This window comes from Equus przewalskii, chromosome 10 (assembly GCF_037783145.1).
Source record: "Equus przewalskii isolate Varuska chromosome 10, EquPr2, whole genome shotgun sequence".
Lineage (NCBI taxonomy): Eukaryota > Metazoa > Chordata > Mammalia > Perissodactyla > Equidae > Equus > Equus przewalskii.
Genome location: NC_091840.1, coordinates 17221229 through 17240953, shown reverse-complemented (window position 1 = coordinate 17240953; position 19725 = coordinate 17221229). Strand labels below are relative to the sequence as shown.

General features: G+C 46.6%; 1 protein-coding gene across 2 annotated transcripts in view; it reads left to right on the top strand.

Annotated features, from left to right (window-relative positions):
* Positions 1-2692: 2692 nt before the first annotated feature.
* The window catches only part of ITGB3 (integrin subunit beta 3), a 49674-nt gene continuing 32641 nt past the window's right edge, over positions 2693-19725 (top strand). The window contains exons 1-2 of one of the 2 annotated variants that reach the window (XM_008535012.2): positions 2693-2892; positions 17380-17465. In XM_008535012.2, the coding sequence (XP_008533234.2) occupies positions 2826-2892; positions 17380-17465 (153 nt within the window). In that variant the 5' untranslated portion in view covers positions 2693-2825. The remainder of the gene's footprint in view (positions 2893-17379; positions 17466-19725) is intronic. The other variant, XM_070561752.1, reaches the window with a different exon arrangement.

The following is a 19725-nucleotide window of genomic DNA, read 5'->3' as shown; positions in this document are numbered from 1 at the left end:
AGGTGTGAAAGAAAGAGAAAGACTGAGAAAATGTCATAGATTGAAGGAGACTAAGGAGACGTGATAATACAATATGGGGTCCCGGATTGGATCTTGGACTGGAGAAAGGACATTTTTCCATTAGTGGGAAGATTGGCAAAATTCAAATATTGTATCTAGATTAGTTAATAGTATTCTATGAACGTTCATTTCCTGTGCTGAAGAATTATGATATGGTAATTTAAGACGTTAACATTAGGGGAGACCGGGTGAAGGATTAAAGGGAACTCTCTCTAGCATCTTGCAACTTTTCTGTAAGTGTAAACGATTTCAAATTAAAAAAAAAAAAAAAGCCAGAGGGAAAACACAGGAGGACAAGAATGTAAATGATGGCTGACCTCTCATCAGAAACAGTGGAACAGTATCTTTAAAGTACTGGAAGGAAAAAAAAACCCTGTCGACCTAGGAATCTATATCTGAGAAATATCATTAAAAATGAGGGTGAAATAGATGAAAGTGGAGCATATGCGTTGCCAGTGGACCTTCAGTACAATATTTGCTACAGGAAGTTCCTCAGGCTGAAGGGACTGGGGACTCAGCCTGTTTGCTGGGCCAGTGCCTACCCCAAGTGGTTGGTGCCAGCAGAGCTAGGCTGAGGAGACACCGAGGTGACTGGGAGATTGGTTATATATGAGAATTGAGCAAATAAGTAACTATCTGGGCAGAGATGCAACCAGGCTGTGTGACCTGGATTTTGCGCCAGGTCAATGACAATGCTGTTGAAATGGCTTCTGGCCTCCAGGCCCTCCAGCAGCCAGGGGAGGTATGCGGAGCTGGAGTCTCGAAGCTCAGGTCAGGATGCCAAGCTTCCCTGGCTCCTCCCCTGCCATCCTGCAAATTGCTAGTGACACTTCTGCTGATATGCGCTACTATTTTGGTGTCTCCTAGCGTTTGGGAGGTTTGACGAGGGAGTGCTCACCTCTGCAGAGGCCGGGCTGGAGGAGGGGAAATATCAGACAAGATCACACGGAAGAGATGACATCTGAGATGTTTTGAAAGATAAGTGGAATTTTCCAGGTGGGAAAAGGAAGGAAGATCAGCGAGACGGAAAGGCGAGAAGTGTTTGGGAATGCTAAGTATCTTCTTGGACTAGGATGGGAGATGAAGCTGGTGAGCTGAGTCAGGCAGGGCCAGTTTTTGATTATGTTTATTTTTGTTTATTTATTTTATTGAAGTTGTATTGGTTTATAACACTGTGTAATTTCAGGTGTATATATATATATATATATATATATATATATTTTTTTTTTTTTTTGGAGGAAGATTAGCCCTGAGCTAACTACTGCCAGTCCTCCACGTTTTGCTGAGGAAGACTGGCCCTGAGCTAACATCCCTGCCCATCTTCCTCTACTTTATATGTGGGACGCCTGCCACAGCACGGCTTGTCGAGCAGTGCCATGTCCGCACCCGGGATCCGAAGCAGCGAACCTGGACCCACGAAGCGGAATGTGCGCACTTAGCTGCTGCATCTCCAGGACGGCCCCAGGTGAACATTTTTATATATCAGTTTCTGTATGGACTGCATTGTGCTCACCACCAATAGTCTAGTTTTTATTAGTCACCCTACATATATATCCCTTTACCCTTTCGCCCCTCCCCCCACCTCACCTTCCCCTCTGGTAACCACCAATCTTTTCTCCTTATCCATGTATTTGTTTATCTTCCACATAGGAGTGAAATCATGCGGTGTTTGTTTTTCTCCGTCTGGCTTGTTTCGCTTAACATAATAAGTCAGGGCAGGTTTTCAAGCATCTTGAGTGTCTCAGGAAAAGGCTTCAGGAAGCCCAGAGGCAGCCTCAAAGCCCTGAGGGGAGCCCAGCAGCTAGAGAGAATTCCAGATCCTCTCTGATGCCTCAAGCCTTGCTTTTATCACCATTATAGCTACCCATTGCAGCAGCCTGCCCCAGCCCCAGCCACTGGTGGCCTCCGGCTCACAGCCTTAGCATCTTGCCCCTTTGAGCCTCCTGAGGTTTCTAGACTGGGAAAGACCCAGAGACCCAGAAGAAGGATTGGGGGTGGGCAGGGGAGAAGGCAGAGAGTAGGCAATTTGAGGAAAATGTGATAAAGCTCCAAAGCTTTATCAAGTTTGAGTTTGGAGGCAGTATACTGACTGTATCCTGAAACGTGTTTCAGATACTTCATACGTGCCAGCAAGTATTTGCAGAGAGAGGCCCTTTATGAACATGATTGCTTACACATGGTTGAGACGTAGTCTTGTCCTCAGGGGCTTGCAGTCTACCGGACAACCACACTACCCCAAGAAAAAAAATAGTTAATAAAAGACTAAACCGGTGCCTGGCACAGAGTAGGCATTCAGCAGGTTCGTCAATTAAATGAATGAAATGAAATTCAAGTTACAGAGGAAAAGTGCCCCAGGAATCCAGGTGAAAGAGAAAGCGCTGTGGATGTCCCCGGAGAGGTGGGACTAGGTCAGGAGAGGGGTCACAGGCTCCCGGCCTTTCTAAGCATACTAAATGCCCGGGTGCGGACCCCTGGGACCAGGATGTCTCGGAGGAGGCGCCCGCGACCCTCCTGCGGTCCCAGCCTCTCCTCTCCTGCGGATCGAGGCCGTGAGGGAGCACCCGCAGTTTCCCCCCGCCCCTTCTCGAGCGCAGGGTCCAGAAAAGGGCCGGAGGGGAGGGAGCGCGAGTCCGCGGCCCGCCCCGTTACGTCCCACTCGCCGCCTCCCCTCCCCTCCCGCTGCGGGAAAAGTGGCCGCGGGCGCCGCTGCTCGCTGTGGGGCGGGCGGGCGCGGCCGAGGCGGAGCGCGGCGGCGGGCGGACGAGATGCGAGCGCGGCTGCTCTGGGCCGCGGTGCTGGTGCTGGGGGCGCTGGCGGGCGTCGGCGTCGGAGGTGAGTGAGGCTCCCGCGCCCCGGGGACGCAGTTCCCGGGTGATCCGCGCCGCGCGTCCTGCCGCAGCCAAGTTTGCAGACTTGCAGCGAGGAAACCCGGGCGGGCGAATCCAGCGCGGGCCAGGCTGGGGTCGTCCGAGCCCGGAGCTGGGGACCTTCCCGGCCCCGCAGTGGCAGGGGTGAGAGGCTACCTGGGACGCGGAGGCCATTAGCCGGGCTGGGCGCCTGCCCCGGACGCCCTCGGCGTGCGCATCTCTGAGCCCGTGTTCGGCCTCGGCTGCGCTCATCGCAGGTGGTCCCGGCCGTGCGAAGAAAAAGTGGCCGGGGTGGCCAAGGCGAGCTGGGGCTTCCTGAGTCTGTTCCCGCGTGAAGGCAGAGGGATGTGGTTGTAGCTTCTCGGATGCAGTGTGTGGGCGCGCGCGGGTTTGCCGGTTACTCGACATCCCTCTCTCTCTTTTCTCTCGGTTTTTTTTTTTTTTTTTTTTTTGCTCTACTTAGTGGCTTCCCACGGGAGCGATTCGAAGAAAGATGAGGGCTCTGTCTCTTACAGTGTTCCCAGGTGGCAGCGGTGCCTCTGCTTCCGGGACAGACCCTGCATCCAAAAAATCTCCAGTGTATGCGAGGAGCCACGCCAAGGGTCCCTGGTGCTGGCTTGGATCCCTGGCTTTGTCTCTCCTACTACTGCACACACCATCAGCTGCCAAGAGAGCTGGCATTCGGCCTGTTTGGTGCTGGAGAGAGGGCGGAGGGGCAGAGCAGAGCACAGCCCAGGGATGCTGCCCCTGGTCCTTCTGGAGCCCTGGTGACCTTCCCAGGGAGAACTCTGGCTCCTGGTCCGCTGGGGCCATTCCTCTGCGGAGGATGCACAAGGGAGCATGTATATTGTAAGACAATTTAGATCCTGCAGAATGTATTTTTAAAAAGTGAGATTTATTGATAAGTCCATTTCAAAGGTAGTTATTCAGAAATACTTTGATGACTGCCTTCAAGACTTGGTGTGTGTACATAGAGAGAAAGAGAGAGATGATACAGGACAGGGCAACAAAACCTTTTTTAAAACACCGCTTTATTGAGGGATGAGTGACATACGAAAAGCTGTGTATATTTAATGTATACAACTTGATGAAATAAGTATACACCCGTGAAACCATTACTACAATCTATGAACGTGATCTTGATGGAGGAGTTACAGATAATATATAGCGAGCTCTTTAAGTTGTTGCTGAAGCTTCCCATGTGATAGAGGCTCCGTTAGGTCAACTGATGTCTTTAGCTGCAGTGAGCAGCCCGATGACCATGGCACGGAAGTGTGAGTCTCCAGCTTTCTGCCCCCGGGAGATGTTAGAGTCTTGGTTCACATGCTCCCTGCTGTTGATGGGGGCAGTGGGGAAATACAGAAGGGCTACTCAGTATCTCCTAGGAGATGCCTGCTTCTATGAATGTAAAACATTTTTTTTGCTTTCTTTTCTTTTCACATCCACAGCTTTGTGAATTTCTGGATGATTTCTGAGTCTAATCATATTTTCTTTCAGTTTTAGAAGTAAGTAAGGTAACATAAGATAGAGCCTAGCATAGTGCTTGGTTCAATATTATTGAAGATGAAGAGTGTATTTTATTTGGGTGTCTCTCCCTCCACCCTTCATTCCTGGTATATCTTTTGTTGATCTGGTTTATAAATTGCAATGATCCATATAGGATTCCATTGCATTGACATACCTTAAGTTTGCATTAAAAGTTCTCTAGGAGATCTAGTCACAGATTCATTGTGTTTGGGCGATTCCAGCAGTGGTGATGGGTTGTGCTGAGCTAGCCCCAGGCTCCCTCTGAGAGGCAGGGTAGAGTAGTATTTAAGAACATGGGCTCTAGAGTCAGGGCTCCAGAGTAATAAGCCCCCAGTAAAAGCAGTTTTGACTATATTTAAATCCCCCCCACCCCCAATGTTGGTGGCTGGGTTGCAGCTCTCATCAGATCCCTGGGGAAACAGGTGGCAGGATGAGAGTAGGAGAGTTGTGTTGAGACACACAATGTTGAAGGGACACAGAAAGAGCTGGGCGGGTGTGGCACAGGGAGGCTGTCCCAGAGTAGGAGAGTCTTGTATGGGGAGAAGAGGGGTTGTTTGAGGGTAGAATTGAGTTTTGGAATTTGTGTACAAAGATGATCTTTTTAGCATCATCCAAGAAGTATTGGGTTTTTGGCTTCCCCGCATATAGGTCTTTATTGTAACCTGAGACCTAATGGATAACAAGTTTTGTTTGCTATCCCCATCTAAGCTGATGAGGTCTGAGCTGAGGTGCTGATTTCTCCTCTTGAGTTTATATCCTGGAAACTCTCCAACCAAAGTTTCCTCTGCAGGAACCCCTCAGGGCCTGGAAAGACGTGGGAGGAAGGCTTGTTGGCTAGGGAAAGGGACAGCTATGGTTTGAGGCCAGTCAAATGTGGGCTTAATTCTTGATTTTGCCTCTTGTTTGCTGTGTGACCTTGGGTAAATTACTTACTCTCTTGAGTCCTCAGTTTCCTTATTTGTAAAGTGGAGAAAACAGTACTTCTATGATTATGCCAATTAAATGAGATAAAAGGACAAAATAGTATTCATTAAATAGCAACTACTATTGTCATTATTTTTGCTATCCATGGTATGTACCATGGATTGAAGGCAAGAGGTGTTACTGCTTCCTGCATGAGTGCAATCCAGGCTCCCAGAATGGGGCCCTTTTCCCACACCTATGTGACAGGAGGCACCTCCTTATTTCAACCCATTTCCCATTGGTGGCTTGGCATATCTCAGCCTCTCTCACCCAGCAAGGACCTACAGAAGAGGCCAAAGAGGAGAGAGCCTCATCCATTTGCTTATACATGAGAAAACCTTAAGTCTTGTCTCTGGGAAAAGAGGAAAGCAAAAGATATTCATAAGATTTCAGCTTCCATGAGGAGAAGGACATGCCTATTTTGTTCAATGCTCTATGCCCTGTTCTGGCACGTAGGCAGCCAAAATAAGTATCTGTGAAATGCTATGAAAAGACATCTGGAGGTGAAATGCTCACTTTAAGAAACCCATCATTTGGATATCTGTGTTCATTCACAGAAGATCCTCAAATGCTCCATCTGGGTATTCTGGACAATATTAGAATACAGCTGAGACCGTGGGTTCTTTTTTTTGTTTTTGTTTTTTTAATTAATTAATTAATTAAATTTTTTTTGAGTAAGATTAGCCCTGAGCTAACCTGCACTGCCAATCCTCCTCTTTTTGCTGAGGAAGACTGGCCCTGAGCTAACATCTGTGCCCATCTTCCTCTACTTTATATCTGGGATGCCTGCCGCAGGATGGCTTGACAAGTGGTGTGTAGGTCTGCACCGGGATCCGAACCCATATACCCCTAGCTGCCGAAGTAGAACCTGTTACCTTATCTCCTGTGCCACCAGGCCGGTCCTGAGACCGTGGGTTCTTTGGGTATTTGGATCTCTGCACTATTGTGCCATTTAGACCTCTGATCTGAGAGTGCTAGAAACTCAGGGGACGCTCTGAATTGTCTGCCTTTTTTCCCCTCTTCTGGCGAGAGACACACAGGAGGGCAGCATTCTCCTCTAAACCACTCAAAATTGTGAGTGTGAATGGCAAGAGATCTCCTGGTGGCAGCATAAGATGGGACAAAGAGGCAACAGTGAGGAGGGGGAGTCTGGATATGACTGGAGTTTCCTGATAGACGTTCCTCCTCCGCGACTCCCCGCTCTACTCGGGATCTCTGGTTATCATCCTCTCTCAGCCCTAAGAATCCTTCTGCCCCTGTTGGCAGGAATAGCCAGGAAGCATGCCCACAAGAACCACAACTCATGAATCAGCAGACAGATAATTAACTGGGGTAGTGACTGAGCAGCTTCAGGGATAAGCCACTTGGCTTGACCCAGCCCCTCTGCTGCCCACAGAGCTGGCCTCCACTTCACTCCGTTCTCTTTTGCCTTCTCCTGAACCCTGGCCCTTCCTGAGCCGGAAGATCACCGGCTTGATGGAGTTCAGGTCACGAGTGGAAATGCAGGTGGGAGCAGGGAAATGACACTGCCTGTTCTCCCTGTGTAAACTGCTGGTATTTATTTAAATTTGAAACTCACCAGCAAAAAATTTATAAAATCTGTCTTCCTCTCCATGTACGCACTATCTCTAGGAACACACTTTTTTTATTGTGATCATAATAGCTTATAATATAGTGAGATTTCAGTTGTACATTATTGTTTGTCATACATCCTATAAGTGTGCCCTTTCACCCTTTGTGCCCACCCTCCGCCTCCCTTCCCCCGGTAACCACTAATTTATTCTCTTTGTCCATAAGTTTGTTTATGTTCCACATACAAGTGAAATCATATGGTGTTTGTCTTTCTCTGTCTGGCTTATTTCGCTTAACCTGATGCCCTCAAGGTTCATCCATGTGGTTGTGAATGGGACGATTTTGTCTTTTTTTGTGGCTGAGTAGTATTCCATTGTATATATATACCACATCTTCTTTATCCAATCATCCATCAAAGGGCACTTGGGTTGCTTCCACGTCTTGGCTATTGTGAATAATGCTGCAATGAACATAGGGGTGCATAAGTCTCTTTGAATTGTTGATTTCCAGTTCTTTGGGTAAATACCCAGTAGTGAGATAGCTGGGTCATATGGCAATTCTATTTTAATTTTTTGAGACATGTCTGTACTGTTTTCCATAGTGGCTGCACCGGTTTGCATTCCCACCAGCAGTGGATGAGGGTTCCCTTTTCTCTACGACCTCTCCAACATTTGTTGTTTTTTGTCTTGGTAACTATAGCCATTCTAATAGGTGTAAGATGGTATCTAAGTGTAGTTTTGATTTGCATTTTCGTGATGATTAGTGATGTTGAGCATCTTTTCATGTGCCTGTTGGCCATCTGTATGTCTTTGGAAAAATGTCTGTTCATATCTTCTGCCCACTTTTTGATTGACTTGTTTGTTTTTTTTATAGTTCATTTGTGTGAGCTCTTTATATGTTATGGAGATTAACCCCTTATCGGATATATAATTTGCAAATATTTTCTCCCAGTTAGTGGGTTGTTTTTTCATTTTGATCTTGGTTTCCTTTGCCTTCCAGAAGCTCTTTAGTCTGATGAAGTCCCACTAGTTTATTTTTTCTTTTGTTTCTCTTGTCTGAGTAAACGTGGTATTCGAAAAGATCCTTTTAAGTCTGATATCAAAGAGTGTACTGCCTATAGTCTCTTCCAGTCGTTTTATGGTTTCAGGTCTTACCTTCAAGTCTTTGGTCCATTTTGAGTCTATTTTTGTGCATGGGGAAAGATAATGGTCTACTTTCATTCTTTTGCATGTGGCTGTCCAGTTTTCCCAGCACCATTTATTAAAGAGGCTTTTGGGCCATGTAGAAGCCGTTAGATTTCCCAAATGCTAAGGTGTAATATCTTCAGGATATGGGAGAGGATTTCACTGCAACCAGCACTTTTACTATTCTTAGTCCTAAAAGCAATGGATATTTTGCGGCAAAATATGATATGTCACAATCCCTGGAGCCAGAAGCTGTTAAATGAACCTGGGGCTATTTTACCTTTTACATTTTTTGGTAGCATCTCTGAAAAAAACAACCCGCTATAAGTTTTTCTGTCATGTTCCCACAAAAAGACTACTTACCCTCCACCTAGTGTTTCTTAGTTCAGTTGGTGAAGATGTTCAAGGAGAAAACGAGGTGATATATGGTCATCATAAGAAAAACTTTGGAGAGTTAAATGGCTGGTTTTCCTCTAATTCTGTTCCCCCATAATGTCCACTATTAATCAGATGGCGTATTCTATTCAGATTTTTTCCTCTTGCATGTATTGTGTGTGTATTCCTCTACTTAAACTTGTTTTATATTTTTTAAACTTAAAAAAGCCACTTCCTTTCATATGGAAAAAACCAACTCAGTGTGAAAAGAACTGTGGGTCTGGAATTGAGAAACCTATGTTTGATTCACGGCTCTGCAGGCTTTTTCATCAATTTGCTGGGTGATTTTGAAAAAGTTATCTTACCTCTGGGCCTCAGTCTCAGGGGCTGCAAAGTGGGTGAAGGAGATGATGGGAGACACTTGGGTTTTCTCCTGCCCCTCGCCACCGTCCGCTGGAAAAGTTCTTCCTTTGATTGATTAATAATATGGAATTCCTTGTAAGGAGTTCTTTGGGGGAAAAAGTGGGGCGGGGTGGGGGTGGGGGTGGTGTCCTGAAGTTAAAAACAAGCTTGAAAAACTTCACACTAGAAGAGAGCTCCAGAAGTTTGGCAAAAGGCACATTCAGTAGCCACTTTAAAAGTCCCTGTAGTCAACCCTGAATCTCTTTGCTAATGGGATTCTTGGATAGAGAAAACCTAGGTCTCTGAGATCTACTGATGGTTCCAAACCCCTACTGTAGCCACCACGCATGATACTCCTCCAGATTAAATCTTTGCTGGCACTGCCTGCAGATTTGACCAACGCCCCAGAGACAGGGGGAGCGTGGTGTCTCTGTTCTGGGATTTCTGCAAGTTGAGAACAGACCACGCTCTCTCCTGGGTGGTTCCTGAAGGCTGTGGTAGTGGGCCAGACAAAGTTTATTCTTGAATTTCCACTGAACTTTGGGATTCCAAGAGGCTATGAGGTTTTGATGCTGAAGGCGTTCCAGTTTGTAGAAAGCGAACTATCCTCTGGGGAACCCACATTGAAATGAATGCAAATGGAGTAAGGGAGGCAGAACAGAGGACCTTTAAAATTAGCTTTAATTTTCTTTTAGCTTATAAAGGTAATTCAGCTTGTAAAAAAAAAAAGGACAAGCAGTACAGAAATAGGATAATGTAGACAGTACAAGTTCCTTATAGTTTTGTCCTTAAAGATAACTACTGTTGACAGTTACTGCAGAGACTTTTTCTTATGTGTATGTCACCATATGCAGTTATTTATCATTATTAATATTTCTCAAATAGGATCATCTACAATAGGATCATTGTCACTTAATAGTATATGCTAGGCATCTTTTTATGTCAGTTTATCTCTATTATTTATCCCGAAAGCTATAAGTCTAGCCAGAAGGTACTGTTCTATGGATATACCAGAACTTACTTAACCAGTTCCTTGTTGGCCGGCATTGAGCTCATTCCCAATTATTTGCTACTACAAATAAAGCTGCAGGGACGTCCTGGTTCATTATTATCACGTTTGTTGAAGTGTTTCTGCAGGTGAAATTTCTTGAACTAAAGCTTCTGGGTCAAAGGACATGAATATTTTAAATTTAAATTTTAGCGGATTTTGCCAAATTGTCCTCTAAAGTGATGGGACCAATTTGCCTTCCTACCAAGACAAGCTGGCAGCGAGGGCTGGTGACAGCACCACTGCCTGCTGTGCATGCCCACTAGCATGAGCTGGAGGAGGAAAAGTAGCAGAACTGGACACTGGATGCCGAGGGGTCACCAGCAGGGCACTGCCGGGCTGGGCCTCAAGCAGGGCTTGGTACAGGCTCGCTTCTTCTCTGTGCTGACTGAGTCAGATGGGAGGTGGGGCCTGTGCTGATAAGATTTTCCAGAACTTGATAGCATCATTTGAATCAAATATCAGTTAGGCCATTAGGAGGAAAGGGACACTAGTGCGTTGTTTGAGGGGTCTTGGGCCCTGGGATGCTAGGCCTCCTAGAGTATTAGGTACCCTGTTGCTGCTTTCTGGCTGGAATATATACTTCCAGGGCTGGCAGCACCTTGAAGATCATCTCGTCAAACACTGTTCTACAGAGAAACAAAAAGGGAGGCCCTGAGAGGTGAAGTGACTTGCCCAAGATCCACAACTAGTTTAGTGGCATTGGTGGGGCTAGTCCTGGGGGCTCCTGTCTCTTGGCCACTGATTTCTTCACTATATCCTTTTGGAGACAAAGGGCCTTCGTAGTCTGACCCTGAGGTGGAGGGGAGGGGGGATGGGCATTCCTAGTGCAGGAAGTGATTAGAGTGACAGTAAGGAGGAAGGAAACCAACATTTACTGAGCTTCCACTATAGATGATGGTTCTTTCACATACGTTTTCTCATTTAATCCTAACAACTCGTGAGGTAAGTATTACGTCCGAATTTGGGAGCATGGGGGAGAGGAAGCAGCTGGTTAGGGTCTCCAGTGCTTGGCTGATGTGGCTGGTTTAGACCAATTAAATACTAGGGAGCAATTCTAAGTTCTTGAATAAGGACGTGACAGAATCAAAGAGCCACTGGACCTTAGAGAGAGCACCAGAGAGATGAAGGGACTTGCCTGAGGTCACACAGCCAGCAGAATGGCAAAGGCGGCTTTGGACCTGAGGTCTCCTGCCTGCCACTCTGTGCGCTTTCCCCATCATGTCCACTGTGACACAGTAATAGTGTTCTTGTTTTACTACCCCTGCCCTTTTGGTGTTTCCCAGGGGCTGGGTGTTAATTTTAGAACTCAACCATACAGAAGACAGGACTCTGTCCAAGGATGGGCTTTATGCGGTGTTCTGCATATGGATATCTACCTAATTAACCCAGTTGGAGATGATAACCAGACGTGATCTGGCTTCACTTACAAGGGCAGAGCCTACTGCCTGAAAGGTCAGTGAAAGGGTATGGCCAGTGGTTAAAATATTTGAGCTTTGTCCAAGGGGATCCAACTTGCTTGGGGCAAAATCCTTCCTGTCCTTCTGTCATGCCCCACATGCCATCCATCAGCAAGTCCTTGAAATATATCTAGGGTCTGACCACACTATCAACACCACTACCTTCCAAATCCATACCCTTGCCATCTGTTGCCTGGATTATTGTAATAGCTTCCTAATTGGTCTCTTTCTTGTCTTGCTCCCCTACTGTCTGCCTTTCTCTCAGTGGCCAGGATGATCTTTTTCTGCTCGCCTCAGCTTAGATTCTTCCAGTGGCTTCCCACCAAAGGGAGACTGAAAGCCACACTCTCTACCATGGCTACAGCTTCCTAGTGTTCTGGTCCCTGACTGCTTCTCCAGCTGCCTCTCCACCTCTCTCCTCCTTCTCTCTCTTCCTGCTATTTCTTTATCAGGCTGAGGTCTATCTAGCTCTTGTCATGGATTCTTTCTGGAATGTTCATCCCCTAGATCTTCCCATGACTCACGCCTTCATATCATTTTGAAATGTCAACTGAGAGAGGCCTTTCCTGGCCACCTTCTCTAAAGGAGACCCCCTCCCCTCATTGATGCTATTCCTTTATCCTACATTATTTTCTTAAAGCATTTGCCACTGTTTGAAATTGTGCTTTTTTTGGGGTGTATTTTTTGTTTTCCATCTTCTAACTAAATTTTAAGCTCCACAAGAGTAGGGGGTTTGTTTAGTTCATCAATGTGTCTCCAGTGCCTAGGACAGTGCTGGGCACAGGTAGGTGCTCAGTGAATATTTGTTGAGTAAGTGAATGAATGTCAACACCATTGATATATGTTAGTAGGAAAGTATAAAGCTAAAGTAACCACTTCCCCGTTATGCATAGGTGAATTAACCATTGCAAAGTATTTCAGGGCAATGTTCCTTAAAATCATGTCATATATGTTATGGAAATGCAAATCGATTCTGTATTAGCTTCTTAGGGCTGCTCTACCTCGGTGGTTTAGAACAATAGAAATTTATTCTCTCTGGAGGCTAGAAATCTGAAATCAAGGTATCAGCAGGGCCATGCTTCCTCTGAGGCTCTGAGTAGAATCCTTCCTTGCCTCTTCCTATCTTGTGGTGGTGGCTGGCAGTCCCTGGCATTCCTTGCCTTCCAGTTGCATCACTCTGATCTCTACCTCTGTTGTCACATGGCATTCCCCTGTGTGTCTCTGTCTTCACGTGGTATTTTCTTCTTATAAAGACATCAGTCATATTGGATTAGAGCCTACCCTAAGGACCTCATCTTGATTGTATCTGCAAAGGCTCTATTTCCAAAGAAGGTCACAATCACAGGTACTGGAGATTAGGACTTCAACATATCTTTTTTTCGGGGACACAGTTCAACCCATAACATATTTTAATGTTGGCAAATTATACAAAAATGCCTTCCAATGTTAAATATCATATTTAATGGGCTCTGATGCATTTTTTTTATGTTTTATTTTTTATTTTTCTTTCTTTCTTTCTTTTTTTTTAAAGATTGGCACCTAAGCTAACAACTGTTGCCAATCTTTTTTTTTCTTTCTGCTTTTCCTCCCCAAATCCCCCCAGTATATAGTTGTATATTTTAGTTGTGGGTCCTTCTAGTTGTAGTACATGGGACACCGCCTTAACGTGGCCTGATGAGCAGTGCCATGTCCACGCCAAGGATCTGAACCAGAGAAACCCTGGGCTGCTGTAGTGGAGCGCGTGAACTTAACCACTCAGCCACAGGGCTGGCCCCTATTTTTATTTTTATTTTATTATTTTTTTTGAGAAAGATTAGCCCTGAGCTAACACCCGCTACGTGCGCACTTAACCGCTGCGCCACTGGGCCAGCCCCTTTTTTTTACATTTTAAAATCTCTGAAATCAAGATTCATCCTACATCCAGAGTCTTAGATTTGATGAAATATGGTAGTTTGGACTTCCTGTTGCTTTGGGTGATGCTTCCTGGAGCTTTTTGCTCAGAGCACAGAGGTATGTGTAACCTTGAATTCGCCTTCCTGTCTCTCTCCCTTTTCTTGGATTACTGAGCTGCCGCTACATATAACAAAGGAACAGAAAGAAAATACACTTTCTTAGCAACTTGCTCTAGAGAAATCACTTGTGTATCCATAGGGCAGTTGGCATGAGATGTTTTGTTCTTGGATGACTCACCCAGCCAGGTGACTGCAATGGAAGATTAGGCGCTGCCTGAGTCACCCAGTATCCCCATAGACCTAATTAGGCAGTGACCAGTCAAAGGTCAGTGGCAGGGCTGGGGATCCAGGCCAGAACTCCTCTCTGACAGAGTAAGAGAGATGTCTGTAGTGTTTGCAGTATGGATCATCCTCCCTTCCCTCTAAACACCTCTCCTTCTGACCTAGCCCTCTGCTGAAGTTCCCTGCCTCGCTAGGGTGGCCCATTCTGCATTCTGACATCCTGTCTAATTGAACAACATGTTCTCAAAATAGCTCTCATTGACGCATTATGACTTCCACTGGTTGCAACTCCCATGTCCCCTTTTCTCTCCATTTTTCCCATCCTTTGTCTCTCTTCTGGTTCTGTGAATTGGGCTGATGTGCCAAACCACAGCCTCTGCTTCTACTTTCCAGGCAAACTTCTTGGCAGAGCTTGTCTATCTTTTCTAATTGGTCTTTTCTTCTTGGCCATCTCTCTTAGATTGGATTTTTGAACACTAATATTCCTGACTCCATTTAGAAGTTAGATCTGACAATCATCATTTTACGCTAGTCTGATGCTTTCTGGCTCCATACCCCCTTCACCCCGCTGTTCAGTGCATACTCAGCTGTGTGTATAGTGTCCTGTAGAATGGTGTCTTCAGGGAAAAAAGAAAGAGAAAGTAAAACATTCACCTGCCTCAAACAGCTTGGGACTCAGGATAAAAACAGCAACAATGGAAACAACAGCCAGTGTAGCAGCAGCGGCCTTGACTGAGAACCTTCTGTGTGCCAGCTGTTGTGCTCAGAGTTTGACATGATTGGTTCCTGTAATCCTTATGATCCCCCTGTGAGGACCAGGGCCAGTCCCCCTTCTTTCCCTGCTGAACTATCAGAGGGAAGGGGTGGTAGGGGTTGTCAATTCCTCTCAATGACAAAGTTCTGGAAGAGGAAGTGGAAGATTCTTGCTTCTCCAGCAGGGCTTTGTCTGGGCCCCTGAGGCTGAGCAGGAACATAGGCCTTATGAATGACTGGAAACAGAGGCCCAAACTCCTTCCACATGTTCAGGAGGGAGGGGTGGCCTCAGAGCAGCAGCTCATTGAATCAGCCTGGCCCAGGCGCAGACTTCTGATGAGTCAGTCACTCTCAGCTACTACATCCCAGGGAACCTGCCCTCGGTGGCAGGTCTTGGTGGGGGGTATCAAGGGAGATCATTCGTTCTCATCATATCAACCTGTGATTCATTACAAAGAGGAGGTAAGGGGAACTGGGTGACCGACTCCCTGGGCATGGCTTTCTAAAGAACAAATCCCTCCATTCTTCTCATCTGGGGTCAGGGACTGCCCATTCACTGGGAGGGGGCCTGCTGTTATTTATTTCACATCTGGCATGGCTTTCTGTTGTAGCTACAAGTCAAGGACTCGTAGGGAAATGCTAATTTAAGAATGGATGGATGGATAAATGGATAGACTGGGAAGAGTTTAAAGAAATAATTTAACAGTGCCCACGGTCCTAACTCTTCACAAGGCCTCCTTGTGCATTTCTCCCTAATGAAAATCAGTGGCATTTATGTCCAGACTTACCCCCTGGACGTTGATTCCCATGGAAACCTCAAAAGAGAGACAGATACCTACAATACTTCCGGCCAGGCTCCTCTCAGAACTTTTCCAATAAGGCACTAAAGGGAGGCTGTGTTCACTTGTGGCTGGGAAAAGAGCAATTGTGAGCTAAGATATGGCCAGGCAGCCGTTGTAGGGAGAGGCCTCCTGGTTGCGTTGTTGGTTCTGAACGGTGAGGCATTCTGAATCTGGCAGCTCTGGGAAGACTGGCTACCTTTCTTCCATTACAGACAGTGCATGGCTGACGGCTGCCCCAACTCGGAGTTGGCCTTGATGCTTTAGGGCCAGGCCTGGAACCACTGCCAGAATTCCCACCTCTCAGTCCTTACACTTGCACTTGAACGCTGAGGTTATAGTCAAGTCAGAGGCTAAAGTCCCAGAGGTTACTCAGGGGCTTATAGTGGATCCCACTTGCAGCATTTTAGAGTTGGGAAAGGCCTTTGAAGTTAGACTCAAGGCTCTGAGGAAACCTGGGCTTCCAGGAGGGGCTTCAAGGATTCCATATATAATCTAGTATTTTTAGGAAAACAGTGGAAGTTTACCTTGTCTGAGGAACTGTTTCAACAAATTTGCATGTTTTATATTGGAATTCTATGCCCAATTTGGAGAAATGAGGTCAGTTACTTAAGAAACAAAACAAAACTGATCTAGTCCAGTACCTTTCAGTTTGCTCCAATATGTATTTACTGAGCATCTCCTTCAAGCAAGCACTGGGGCTGGGCTGGGCTGGGCTGGGCTGGGCTGGGCTGGGCAGGCCTCAAGAGGCTTAACATCTATTGGGCGACAGTGTTGTTAAGGTAGATATGTAAATAATTTTAAATGTTGGGAATATTGGAGTTGAAGAAACGGAGGCTGAGAGGAGTTAAATGACTCACCGAGGCCACATTATTAGTGGGTGACTTAGTGAGAACCACTGTCTACTGAATGTATGTGTACCCTTTTTGTTAGATCCCTCTGCCCCTACTGAGGCCCTGAGATGGATACTCAACAGGATACTTAACAAATGTCATTTTCAAAGAGTTAAAAGTATGATTCCCATACGACTATGAAAAGAACACATGTCAAAGATTTTATTCAACTTACTTAAGGAGGAAACTGATAAGATATTAAGATTAGTTCAAAAGAGAGTTCAAGGAAGGGAGATTTCTAGTTGGTCAGTCATGGGAATGCTGTAATCAGTTATCTCCTAGAGTCAAAATTGGTTAATGTTCTACAAGGCAATGAACTCTAACCTTTGTGAGTTCCCATTTCTACCAGACAGAAATCATTTGCGTTGCTGTTGGATAAGAATCATATACATTATTCTTGTCAAGAATCATTTCCGTTGTTACTGGTTTTCTACAAGTTACCCTCTACTCTTACAGAGTTGTAAAATATCCTAATCAATAGAGGTCAAACAAAGGTACACACTCCTAGAAAATCAGATAATCTCTCAGCATGGTGGGTCTACTAGTCAACACTCCTCATTACATTGGAAGTACACCCAGTATTCCCTTTGCCTATTTCCAAATTTTGAATAATTTTTCTTAACGATACTCTGTGTGTGTGTGTGTGTGTGTGTACATCTGCATTTTCTAGGTATGTTTTTGTCCAGATATTGGAAAAGAGCTCCGTCACACTATCATAAAATAGACTGAGACATTCAGCTCGATAAGAAGTTTCAGGGATACTGGGAAAACACCCCAATGATCAGCATGATTTCTCCAAAAATAGATTTGCGGTCTTACCAGCTGGGGGCAAAGGGGCAACTTTAGAAAATTGGATAAAGGAACTGTCAGGATAACTGGGTCATGGGGAGAAATGGGTCTTCCTCATTCTGCTCCTTGGATTGGAAAAGGCCTTCCTGGGGGCGCTGCGGGAGAGGAGGTTTACCTGGCTGAGGCCAGGAATGCTGAGCTAGGGGAAGCAGGGAGGATGGGAGCTTCTGTCGAGGCAATGCCTGTGGTTTGCCTCCTGGCTGGGCTCCTCCGGACTATTTTTGTCCCTCTGCTTGTCTCTCCTCCTCCTCCCAGACTTTTCTCTGTCTTTTGACAGTATAAAGACTGTTCACATTTGAATGGCGTTTCGTCAAGCCAAATTAGATGCTAATGCCTTTGTCTCTCTGTTGCAGGGCCCAACATCTGCACCACACGAGGTGTGAGCTCCTGCCGGCAGTGCCTGGCTGCGAGTCCCATGTGTGCCTGGTGCTCGGATGCGGTAAGGAGCAGACGTTTGACTTGACTTCTTCCCAGACTTTGCTGCTTTTGTGCGGAAGTGAGCCCATGGGAATATTTCCTCCTTCCTAAATATACAAGCCCCTTGTCCCTTCTGAGCAAAACTAGGGTGAAGCCTTCCCGCGGGTGGCTGGCTAAGTGAGTGGTCAGGGGGTATTGCAGGGGATGCTGTCCAGAGTCTACCACATGGCCCCCAGCCCTAGCCAGTTTGGTTGGGCCTCTGGCCTCAGTGTAGCCATTGCTGCCCTTTACCACGCTTTGCTTGCTTTTTGTTGGTGTGGAATACCCCAGGCAAGCAGGGCCTCAGGTCTCAAAAAGACAGACAGGAGAGGATTATAGGTACTCAGGGGATGCTGGCTTACAAAAGTCCCAGAGTTTTTAAAAGGCAGATAAAAGAGGAATCGTGTACTTGTGTGGGGGGTGTTTAGTCAGAGAGTCTTTTCTCTTCCCTTTTCCTCTCTGATGTTTGGGCCCCCACAGCCCTACCTTTTCTTCTCTCTTTCTCTTCTTTCCATCCTTCCTTCCCTCTCCCAGGTGTCAATGAGGAAAGGAGCTGGGCCAATCTGGTGAGGATAGGAGGGTGACGGGAAAGGGTTAGCCGTGTTTAGGCAGAGGGTTTGTTGTGTCTGGGGCCCTAGGGAATGAGTGTGTCTGAGGGAACGGCTATGTTTGTGGCCCAGACGGGAATTTGGAGCTGGCAAGAGCTGGGGGGGGTGTGTGTGGCTGGAGGGATTCCAGTGATTATAGAGTCTGAGGATGAGTCATTGGCCTGCCCCCCTCAGGTGGTTACCTGAACTCCTGGCCTGGCTGTGTCTCAGCCACCTGAGGCGCCCTCTCTGTCATGACCGCATGTCCCTGCCCTCTGCAGTTTTATGACTGCTCTAACCCAGCCTCTCATTCTCTCTGTATTCTTCTCTTCCCAATCTGCTGAGTTTCCTAAAAAGGCAACCTCCCTGGCAGGCTGGTGGGGATGGGCAGTGGGAGCTGGAAGGCTGTGTTTATCCCTTGACAGGAGGACTGCCAGAACGGCAGAGGCCGACCCAACACACTGCGTTGGCCTCTGTGCAGTTCAGCACGGGGAACTGCTTCTACAGGCAGCTGCTCAACATCTGGGCCACATTGACTTCATTTAGCAAATGAAACGTTCCCTGCCGCTGGGAGTGGGGGGTGGGGTGGGGGATGGGGATGAGTGAGTCCATCCCCTCCACCCCCGCAGGTTCTCCACCCCTCTGGGCTGAGCTGGCTGCTCAAGTGTGGTGTGGCCTCTTCCCTTCTCATTGCTATATCCTCCTTCCCTTGGTCACCATCATGGTATCATTAAGCTTCCTTTACAAGGAAGTTGGAATTCTGCAACTGAATCTTAGAAGGGAGAGCTGATGGGTAGGGTGTCTCATTGGATTGGTTGGCCTGAAGCTAGTAGAGCAGAGGAGTAGCCAGGGGAGAAGCCCTAGTGTCACTCAAAGAATGCACTCCCTTCCTCCTTTTTAACCCAAAACAAGAGAAAATGGAGGCAACTATAGCCCAGAGGAGTCTGCGGAAAAAGAAAACGTATTCTGTTACCTCTCTTGATCTGTGTAGGGACAAGCCATATAACTGAGGTATGCTGAGGCCTGACCAGAAAAATCCCTTAGGTCACATGACCAGATTTTGGAGCTGCAAGTGTAGAATATTTATTGATGACCATGGTGAATTTTATTCCCCGGGGCAGACCAGAGGAGGGCAGGGGGAGAAGGTGCAGGGTAGGATCAAAGCATAAGGTAGGACCAGCCTAGGAATGGGAAGTGGAGTCAGGGAGGAAATGGGTGCCTCTAGGACCAAAGAAAACTTATGAGGGGAGGTAGAAGTTCTCCTAAGATAGTCTCTAGGAGAATGGAATATAAACAGGAAAGTAGAGGAGGCCAACTGTTTAGTGAATGACTACAGCGTATCTCTGAGCAAGGAGGGGAGGAGGAGAGGAAGATAGAAGGAGGGGAGGAGAGAAGGAGGAGGGAGAAGGGGAGGAAGAGGGGAGGAGGGATAGCAGAGGAGTCTAGTGTGGGGCAAAATGTGTCAACCAGGGAAGAATGGGTGGTGGGAATCCCAGGCTGTAACCTGAACATGACTGCTATTTTTTCCTGAGAGCTTCCCCTGCACAGGCCGAGTTGAACTGCTGAAAGTGCCTTGGCTATTGACTTAAAAAACCAAAAATGAACCATCTGGGCCATTTTGTATGTTATTTGTTGAATAATCAACCCCAGAGAGCC